This window comes from Oncorhynchus nerka, linkage group LG13 (assembly GCF_034236695.1).
Source record: "Oncorhynchus nerka isolate Pitt River linkage group LG13, Oner_Uvic_2.0, whole genome shotgun sequence".
NCBI lineage: Eukaryota > Metazoa > Chordata > Actinopteri > Salmoniformes > Salmonidae > Oncorhynchus > Oncorhynchus nerka.
Window position 1 is genome coordinate 30,028,989 of NC_088408.1, and position 10,259 is coordinate 30,039,247.

Genomic DNA, 10,259 nt, shown 5'->3' on the forward strand with positions numbered 1-10,259 from the left:
GTCGGCAGGAGAACTGTGTGTGTGTGTGTGTGTGTGTGTGTGTGTGCTTGCATGCGTGTGTCCGTGTGTGCGTGCGTTTGAGAAAGAGTGATAGAGGGAGAGAGAGAGAGAGAAGAAGGGGAGAAAGGAGATGTAGTGAGTGAATAAATGAGGAGAGAGAGCTCTAGACTAAAAGAAAATATAGAGATAAGGTGGAGAACACAGTATAGAAACAGATCCAGGGAGAGAGGGACTGGAGAGCAGTAGTGGAGGACCGAGCACAGACAGAAAAAGAGGGATAGAGAAGTGATAGCAGATAGAGAGAGTGCAGATAGAGGAGTGTAGCTGGACAGCAGGAGTGGGCGGTACATAGAAGCCCCTCTGCTGCAGTCAGGGTCTGTCACCATCCGGACGCCATTTTAAAACCATCAGATTCAGCTCCTCATAAACAAGGGCGTGACCCCGAACATGGCCCCCTCTCTAAATGGCTCTGCTTTCTGTAATGGACCCAAAATGGCTGACTGTGAGGTACAAGGGTTCGTCTGTAATGGAGCCAACATGGCTGACTGTGAGCTATGTGGTTATTCTATAATGGAGCCAAAATGGCTGACTGTGAGGTACAGGCGTTAGTCTACATGTATAATGGATCCAACATGGCTGACTGAGGTACAGGATCTAGTCCATAATGGAGCCAACATGGCTGACTGAGGTACAGGGTCTAGTCTATAATGGAGCCAACATGACTGACTGTGAGATACAGGGTCTAGTCTATAATGGAGCCAACATGGCTGACTGAAGTACAGGGTCTAGTCTATAATGGAGCCAACATGGCTGACTGTGAGGTACAGGGTCTAGTCTATAATGGAGCCAACATGACTGACTGTGAGATACAGGGTCTAGTCTATAATGGAGCCAACATGGCTGACTGTGAGATACAGGGTCTAGTCTATAATGGAGCCAACATGGCTGACCTGTAAGGTACAGGGACACACCCTTTCCACACAATTTCGCCTGGTGGACTGTGATATAGATCACGTTGGGCTTAGATTTCAGCGCGCATACAGGTGCACACAGCATTGAGAACAAGCCGAGCACTCGCTCGAGTCCAGATCATGGAATCTATTTTCAACACACCACCTAACTACATGATAGATGTTACTGTTTCATCGGGGAGTAACAGAGAAGAAGACATCTCATGTTCATGTTATGTTTGCTATTTCATGCAGCACCAGAATAGAAAGAAGCTAAACACATTTCTATTCAAATGTTGCATTGTTTGAAGTTAAGAGATACTGTATCATGAGACTGGGTGTGTAAGTATGCCTCCAGAATAATATGATAACGTTTGCATCATCTTAAGGCCTAATGACGCCACTGGGCCCTCAAACAAATAAGACCAAGGACATTCAAAATTGATTAGATTAACAGTTAACGAAGACAATAATGCTGATACCAAATTCATAAACCTATATAAAGTACCAGTAATACGTTTGGGCACACCTATGAATTTAAGGGTTTTTCTTTATTTGTACTATTTTCTACATTTTCTACATCACATCTATGAATCACACATATGGAATCATGTAGTAACCAAAAAAAGTGTTAAACAAACCAAAATGTATGTTATATTTGAGATTCTTCAAAGTAACCAGCCTTTGCCTTGATGACAGCCCGAACGACCGTTGGTGGAAGAAGGTGAGGACCAAGATGCAGAGTGGTAAGTGTTCATCATTATTTTAATAAACTGAACACTAATTACAACAAGGAACAAAATAAACAACCGAAACAGCTCCGTCAGGTGCAAAACACACTAAACAGAAAATAACTACCCACAATGTAGGCAAGAGCTACCTAAGTATGGTTCTCAATCAGAGACAACGATAGACAGCTGTCCCTGATTGAGAACCACTCCGGCCAAACAACACAGAAATAAAAAACATAGAAAATGAACATAGAATGTCCACCCTAGTCACACCCTGGCCTAACCAAAATAGAGAATAAAAAGCCTCTCTATGGCCAGGGCGTGACAACAGCTTTGCACACTCTTGGCATTCTCTCAACCAGCTTCATGAGGTTATCACCTGGAATGCATTTCAATGCATTTCAATGAACAGGTGTGCCTTGTTAAAAGTTCATTTGTGGAATTTCTTTCCATCTTAATGCATTTGAGCTAATCAGTTGTGTTGTGACAAGGTAAGGGTGGTATACAGAAGATAGCCCTATTTGGTAAAAGACCAAGTCCATATTATGGCAAGAACAGCTCAAATATGTAAAGAGAAACGACTGTCCATCATTACTTTAAGACAGTTAATGCTGAAAATTTCACAAACTTTGAATGTTTCTTCAAGTGCAGTCGCAAAAACCATCAAGCACTATGATGAAACTGGCTCTCATGAGGAACGCCACAGGAAAGGAAGACCCAGAGTTACTTCTGCTGCAGAGGATAAGTTCATTGCAGTAACCAGCCTCAGAAATTGCAACCCAAATAAATGCTTCACAAGTACCAGACAAATCTCAACATCAACTGTTCAGAGGAGACTGCGTGAATCAGGCATTCATTGTCGAATTGCTGCAAACAAACCACTACTAAAGGACACCAATTAGAAGAAGAGACTTGCTTGGGCCAAGAAACACGAGCAATGGACATTAGACCGGTGGAAATCTGTCCTTTTGTCTGATGAGTCCAAATATGACATTTTTGTTTCCAACCGCTGTGTCTTTGTGACATGCAGAGTAGGTGAACGGTTGATCTCCATATGTGTAATTTCCACCGTGAAGCATGGAGGAGGTGTGATGGTGTCGGGGTGCTTTGCTGGTGACACTGTCTGGGATTTCTTTAGAATTCAAGACACACTTAACCAGCATGGCTACCACCGATACACCATCCCATCTGGTTAGCGCTTAGTGGGACTATGATTTGTTTTTCAACAGGACAATGACCCAACACACCTCTAGGCTGTGTAATGGCTATTTGACCAAGAAGGAGAGTGATGGAGTGCTGCATCAGATGACCTGGCCACCACAATCACCTGACCTCAACCCAATTGAGATGGTTTGGGACGAGTTGGACCGAAAAGTGAAGGAAAAACAGCCAACAAGTGCTCAGCATATGTGGGAACTCCTTCAAGACTGTTGGGAAAGCATTCCAGGTGAAGCTGGTTGAGAGTGCCAAGTATGTGCAAAGCTGTCATCAAGGCAAAGTGTGGGAACTTTGAAAAATCTCAAATCTCAAATATAATTTGATTTGTCTAACACTTTTTTTGGTTACTACATGATTCCATATGTGTTATTTCATAGTTTTGATGTCTTCACTATTATTCTACAATGTAGAAAATTGTAAAAAAATAAATAAAGAAAAACTCTTGAAACTTTTGACTGGTACTGCATATATATCACATTGTGTGTGTGTGAGAGAGAGAGAGAGATGCTCACACAAATAGCATATGTAGCTAGGTGTACTGTAAATCTCACACCATATCCTGCATATCAATGTATTTAGGCATGATGATCATTGATCATACTGACCAGAAGTATTGATTAACACATCACAGTCACTGAAAAGGGAGAGGGAAAAGATAGGCTAGGGTCCGCTAATTTGATCTTGTTCGTTTAAATGCAAATCATTCATCTCAGTGATTGAAAATATACAAGTAATATTGCATGTTGACTAACCAATAGCCAATAGCCATGATCAGTATATTTCATTGATGGTACATATTGGTAAGTTTTGGGAAAACTGGTCCAGCCACTTGGTAGCTAGGTATCACTAGTTCAAGTAAAGCAAAATGATGTACCAATATGAAAGTGCAATTGTAAGTTATGAAGTATAAACCACCACAGTGACATCGGTGAAGAAGTTATGAATGATGTCCCAGGCAGAGTGTTCTCGGTTGAACGTGGAGGTGCATTGAACAGTCCTTGCACTTTGAAATCCATACCCATAGTGATGTACTGTATAGCACCCCCACCGGGCAGAATGGTGTGAGTGTACAGGGTTTAGTCTAATGGAGCCCAAAATGGTTAATTGGCTTACCTGGGTACTTTACTGAAGGTCCCGGCCACACCTCCTATTAGAGGATTTTTTTTTGGTATTGCCATTAAAACAAATTCAAAATAGATGCAATTTGTACATTTCCATGTTTTTTTGTGTTATAATTGTATCTACAGTAGTTAGTCTGTAACGGACCCAAAATGGCTGAGAGATTGTGCCTCTCTCCAAAGCTGTAATTTCAATAAACCAGCAAGTACGTACACCTGCTTTAAAAGGTCGAAAGTACAACACAGCGCATGGATTCCTAAGGTCCATCCATTCATCAAAAATAAGTGGCCATCATGAAATGGACATTGTGCTAATGGGGAAGTGTTAATTGTTGTTATTTCAATTAGCATACTGGCATTATTAATGTCACAATACTATGTTTACATGAAATGGGGAGAGACATTAATTGCATTTCACTGTTAGTCTACACCTGTTGTTTACGAAGCATGTGACAAATACAATTTGATTTGATTTGACAATCTATGACAGAGAAAAATGGTGTCAGAGAGAGCAAGAGTGAGAAAGACAGAGCGCGAGAGAGAAACAGAGAAAGAGAGGGGGGAGAGAGAAAGATAGTTGATGATCTGATACTGAGTCCACACACACCATCGCAGGCAGTGGTACGGTAATGACATGGAAATTATATGGTAATGATATGGTAATCTGGCAGCGTTATTCTACTCACCAGATAAGGAGAGGGAGAGGAACAGCCACACGCTGCACACAAACACACACACACATTTACAAACTCACACACTCACACAAAGACAGAACACAAACTAACTGACTGAGTGAGAGAATATTGAGACTGGGGACGGGGGTGGTGATGTGTTCTATGGGGACGGGGGACGGGGGTGGTGATGTGTTCTATCAAGTTGTAGGAAAGGAACAGGGTGAAAGCCGTGGGGTAGGGAGGATAGTTTGAATTCTCTCTCAGCAAAAAGGTCAGTGGACTTCTAAAAAGTCCTGTTTTCAACACAATACAGCAGCACACAAACTGAACCACATCACCAGAAAATGTATTTAGCCTTACTTACTGAAGGTGTTGACCTGTAGAGCGTTCCGTCTTTTCCTGTTCCTGTCTGAGGATGGTGTGGGGTCATGTGTAGAGTATACAGTGCCTTCAGAAAGTATTCACACCCCTTGACTTTTCCCACATTTTGTTGTGTTACAAGGTGGGAATAAAATTGATTTAATTGTCTTTTTCTGTCAACGATCTACACAAAATACTCTGTACTATCAAAGTAGATGAAAAAGAAGAAAAAAAAAATGTATATATATATTTTTTAAACGATTTATCTGGACTATATAACTATCCTACCCCCTTGGTCAATACATGTTAGAATCACCTTTGGCAGTCTTTAAGAGTGTTTCACACCTGGATTGTACAATATTTGCACATTATTCTTTTTAACATTTGATTAATTTAGAAGTGCTCTTATCAAGAGCGATTTACATGAGCAATTAGGATTAAGTGCCTTGCTCAAGGACACATAGACAGATTTGTCTCCTAGTCAGCTCAGAGATTCTAACCAGCAACCTTTCAGTTACTGGCCTAATGCTCTTAATTGCTTGGCTACCTGCCGCAGCTCTGTGAAGTTGGTTGTTGATAATTGCTAAACAGCCATTTTCAAGTCTTGCTATAGATTTGAAAGCCGATTTAAGTCAAAACTGTAACTAAGCCACTCAGGAACATTCAATGTCGCCTTGGTAAGCAACTCTTGGTAAGTGTAAATTTGGCCTTGTGTTTTAGGTTATTGTCCTGCTGAAAGGTGAATTTGTCTCCTAGTGTCTGTTGGCAAGAACATTGAACTAGGCTTTCCTCTAGGATTTTGCCTGTGCTTAGCTCTATGCATTTTCTTTTTATCCCCAAAAACTCCTCCCTAGTCCATGCCGATGAAAAGCATACCCATACATGATGCAGCTACCACCATGCTTGACAATATGTAGAGTGGCACTCAGTGATGTGTTGTGTTGGATTCACCCCAAACATAACGCTTTGTATTTAGGACATAGAGTTCATTTCTTTGCCACATTTTTTTAGCAGTTTTACTTTAGTCCCGTATTGCAAACAGGATGCATGCTTCGAAATATTTTCTGTACAGGCTTCTGCCTTTTCACTCTGTCATTTAGGTTAGTATTGTTGAGTAACTACAATCTTCAGTTTTCTCCTATCACAGCGATTAAACTCTGTAACTCTTTAAATGTCACCATTGGCCTCATGGTGAAATCCCTGAGAGGGTTCCTTCCTCTCTGGCAACTGAGTTGGTAAGGATGCCTGCATCTTTGTAGTGACTGGGTGTATTGATACACCATCCAAAGTGTAATTAATAACTTCACCATGCTCAAAGGGATATTCAATGTCTGCTTTTAAAATATATATATTTTTTATCTACCAATAGGTGCCCTTCTTTGCGAGTCATTGGAAAACATCCCTTTCCTTTGTGGTTGAATCTATGTTTGAAATTCACTGCTCGACTGAGGGACCTTACAGATAATTGTATGTGTGGGGTACAGAGATGAGGTAGTTATTCAAAAAATCATGTTAAATGTTACTATTGCACACAGAGTGAGTCCATACAACTTATTATGTGACTTGTTTAGCACATTTTTACTCCTGAACTTATTTAGGCTTGCCATACCAAAGGGGTTGAATACTTTCCATAATTAATTAATTAAAATAAAACATCTAAAATCATAATTCCACTTTCAAAGTATGGGGTATTGTGTGTAGATCAATGACACAAAATCTCAACATAATACATTTTACATTCAGGCTGTAACACAACAAGATGTGGAAAAAGTAAAGGGCTGTGAATATTTTCTGAACTGTCAGTGCAACACTGCCTCCCTATGGTCAAACTACACTACTGCAGTGTAACAAGATTGATAGCTAAGAAGGATCCTAAAGTGGGAGATAGAGTCCGCATTCAACAAATGATATTTCTGAAATAGACCAGACAGACACACTTATGAATATGACTATCATGACCCTATTGTATTGTTGCCTTATGAATAGAATAACAAGCTAAATACTTGGGAAGGCCTGTTTACTTAGTAATAAACAATTGTACATTTTATAATATCTGCCTGTGCCTTTTATTTTAAAATGTACCACATTTTTTAAGCATAAAGAACTGAAACACATGAATAATTCAAAACAGTCAGAAAACAAACAAGCAACATTGCCACGCTAGCACCACCGTTCTCTTTACCAGCCAGCCTCCCACTGTTCCTCCCAAACAGCTCTCCTATCACCATTCCTCCCAACCAGCCAGCCTCCCACTGTTCCTCCCAGCCCTCCTATCACCATTCCTCCCAACCAGCCAGCCTCCCACTGTTCCTCCCAGCCCTCCTATCACCATTCCTCCCAACCAGCCAGCCTCCCACCGTTCCTCTCAGCCCTCCTATCACCATTCCTCCAGACCAGCCAGCCTCCCACCATTCCTCACACCCAGCTCTCCTCACAACCAGCCATCCTCCCAGCCCTCCTACCACTGTTACTCCCAGCCAGCCTCCCAGCCCTCCTCCCACCGTTCCTCCCAGCCAGCCTCCCAGCCCTCCTACCACCATTCCTCCCAGCCAGCCAGCCTCCCAGCCCTCCTCCCAGCGTTCCTCCCAGCGTTCCTCCCAGCCAGCCTCCCAGCCCTCCTACCACCGTTCCTCCCAGCCAGCCAGCCTCCCAGCCCTCCTCCCACCGTTCCTCCCACCGTTCCTCCCAGCCAGCCTCCCAGCCCTCCTACCACTGTTCCTCCCAGCCCTCCTACCACCGTTCCTCCCAGCCAGCCAGCCAGCCTCCCAGCCCTCCTCCCAGCGTTCCTCCCACCGTTCCTCCCAGCCAGCCTCCCAGCCCTCCTACCACCGTTCCTCCCAGCCAGCCAGCCTCCCAGCCCTCCTCCCACCGTTCCTCCCACCGTTCCTCCCAGCCCTCCTACCACTGTTCCTCCCAGCCCTCCTACCACCGTTCCTCCCAGCCAGCCAGCCAGCCTCCCAGCCCTCCTCCCACCGTTCCTCCCACCGTTCCTCCCAGCCAGCCTCCCAGCCCTCCTCCCACCGTTCCTCCCAGCCAGCCAGCCTCCCAGCCCTCCTCCCACCGTTCCTCCCACCGTTCCTCCCAGCCCTCCTCCCACTGTTCCTCCCAGCCCTCCTACCACCGTTCCTCAAAGCCACCCTCCCTGCCCTCCTACCACCGTTCCTCCCAGCCAGCCAGCCTCCCAGCCCTCCTACCACTGTTCCTCCCAGCCAGCCTCCCAGCCCTCCTACCACTGTTCCTCCCAGCCAGCCTCCCAGCCCCCCTACCACTGTTCCTCCCAGCCCTCCTACCACCGTTCCTCCCACCCAGCCTTTCCAGCCCTCCTACCACTGTTCCTCCCAGCCAGCCTCCCAGCCCTCCTACCACTGTTCATCCCAGCCCTCCTACCATCGTTCCTTCCAGCCAGCCTCCCAGCCCTCCTACCAACCAGCCAGCCTCCCACTGTTCCTCACACCCAGCTCTCCTACCAACCAGTCATCCTCCCAGCCCTCCTGCCACCATGCCTCCCAACCAGCCTACCATCGTTCCTCCCAGCCAGCCAGCCTCCCAGCCCTTCTACCACCGTTCCTCCCAGCCAGCCTCCCAGCTATTCTATCACCGTTCCTCCCAGCCAGCCTCCCAGCTCTTCTATCACCGTTCCTCCCAGCCAGCCTCCTAGCTCTTCTATCACCGTTCCTCCCAGCCAGCCTCCCAGCACTTCTATCACCATTCCTCCCAGCCAGCCTCCCAGCCCTTCTATCACCGTTCCTCCCAGCCAGCCTCCCAGCTCTTCTATCACCGTTCCTCCCAGCCAGCCTCCCAGCCCTTCTATCGCCGTTCCTCCCAGCCAGCCTCCCAGCTCTTCTATCACCGTTCCTCCCAGCCAGCCTCCCAGCCCTTCTATCACCGTTCCTCCCAGCCAGCCTCCCAGCCCTACTACCACATTCCTCCCAGCTGCCTCCCAGCCCTTCTATCACCGTTCCTCCCAGCCAGCCTCCCAGCCCTACTACCACATTCCTCCCAGCTGCCTCCCAGCCCTTCTATCACCGTTCCTCCCAGCCAGCCTCCCAGCCCTCCTCCCACCGTTCCTCCCAGCCAGCCTCCCAGCCCTGCTACCACGTTCCTCCCAACCTGCCAGCCTCCCAGCTCTCCAACCACTGTTCCTCCCAGCCAGCCTGACAACCAGCCTACCAGCATTCCTCCCAGCCAACCAGCCTACCAGCCCTCTACAAGCCCTCTTCCCAGCCCCCTTCCCTGCTCTGTCTGATTGACAGGTGGCTATATTCATGCAATACCACCAGGCGCACGTTCCTACTCCCTCCCGGCCGCTCCATCCGACGGCCAAATTAACCTTCCATGCCGACGGGAGGGGTTGCTTGGCGAGGGCCAATCAGCAGGTGATTAGGGTGGGGGTGGGCGGGGTGAGGGGTCACAGCGACTGGGCCATCACAAGCCTGATTGGTTTCAATCAGGGACAGCTGGGAACTGAGCCACAGCGGGGCACTAATCAAAGCATCCCACAGCGAAGCATGAACAGTTACACACACACACATACACACACTGAGGTCGGTGCACAAACACACACTTGAACAGATACACAGCGAGGTGTGAGGATTGGGGAGAAATGAACAGTCAAAGACAAATGGGTAAACAGAAAATCCGGTAGGCGGACACACTCACACACAAACACACAGAGAGAGAAAGAGAGAGCGAGGGGGAGAGGGGGGGAGAGGGAGGGAAAGAGAGTGTCTTGCAAACACATAACTATGTAGTAACTCTGTCAGAAAGAGAAGGCCTCAGTAAATTGGAGGAATAATTTGGTAAGGCTTGTTAATTTGTCCACCAAAGGATTTGTTAGGGGAACATATCATTGGTTGGTGTTGCTCTGTCCCGTAGCCTACTCTGACACATTGCCCGTGTTGGTCTAACAGTGGGACAGCCCATATTCTCCATGTTATATGTCACACTGAATCTCCACTATGGTTCAGACCAAGCGTCTTTAGAATAATTCCTCTTGGTTGATTGTAAAGAGTGGTGGTCGGTGTTGTTCTCTGATTCAACACTGAATAAATATATAAACGCAACATCAAATCAAATTAAAATGTATTTGTCACATGCGCCGAATACAACCGGTGTAGACCTGAAATGCTTACTTACAAGCCCTTAACCAACAATGCAGTTTTAAGAAAATAGAGTTAAGAAAAGATTGACTAAATATACTATAGTAAA

At 45.9% G+C, this 10,259-nt stretch overlaps 1 protein-coding gene across 1 annotated transcript; it reads left to right on the forward strand.

Annotated features, from left to right (window-relative positions):
• The first annotated feature begins 447 nt into the window (after positions 1 to 447).
• On the forward strand, positions 448 to 8,709 carry LOC115140402 (uncharacterized). The gene is made up of 2 exons (XM_065026970.1): positions 448 to 596; positions 7,293 to 8,709. The coding sequence occupies exons 1-2, from the start codon at positions 448 to 450 to the stop codon at positions 8,707 to 8,709; spliced, it is 1,566 nt and encodes a 521-aa protein (XP_064883042.1).
• Positions 8,710 to 10,259: the final 1,550 nt, after the last annotated feature.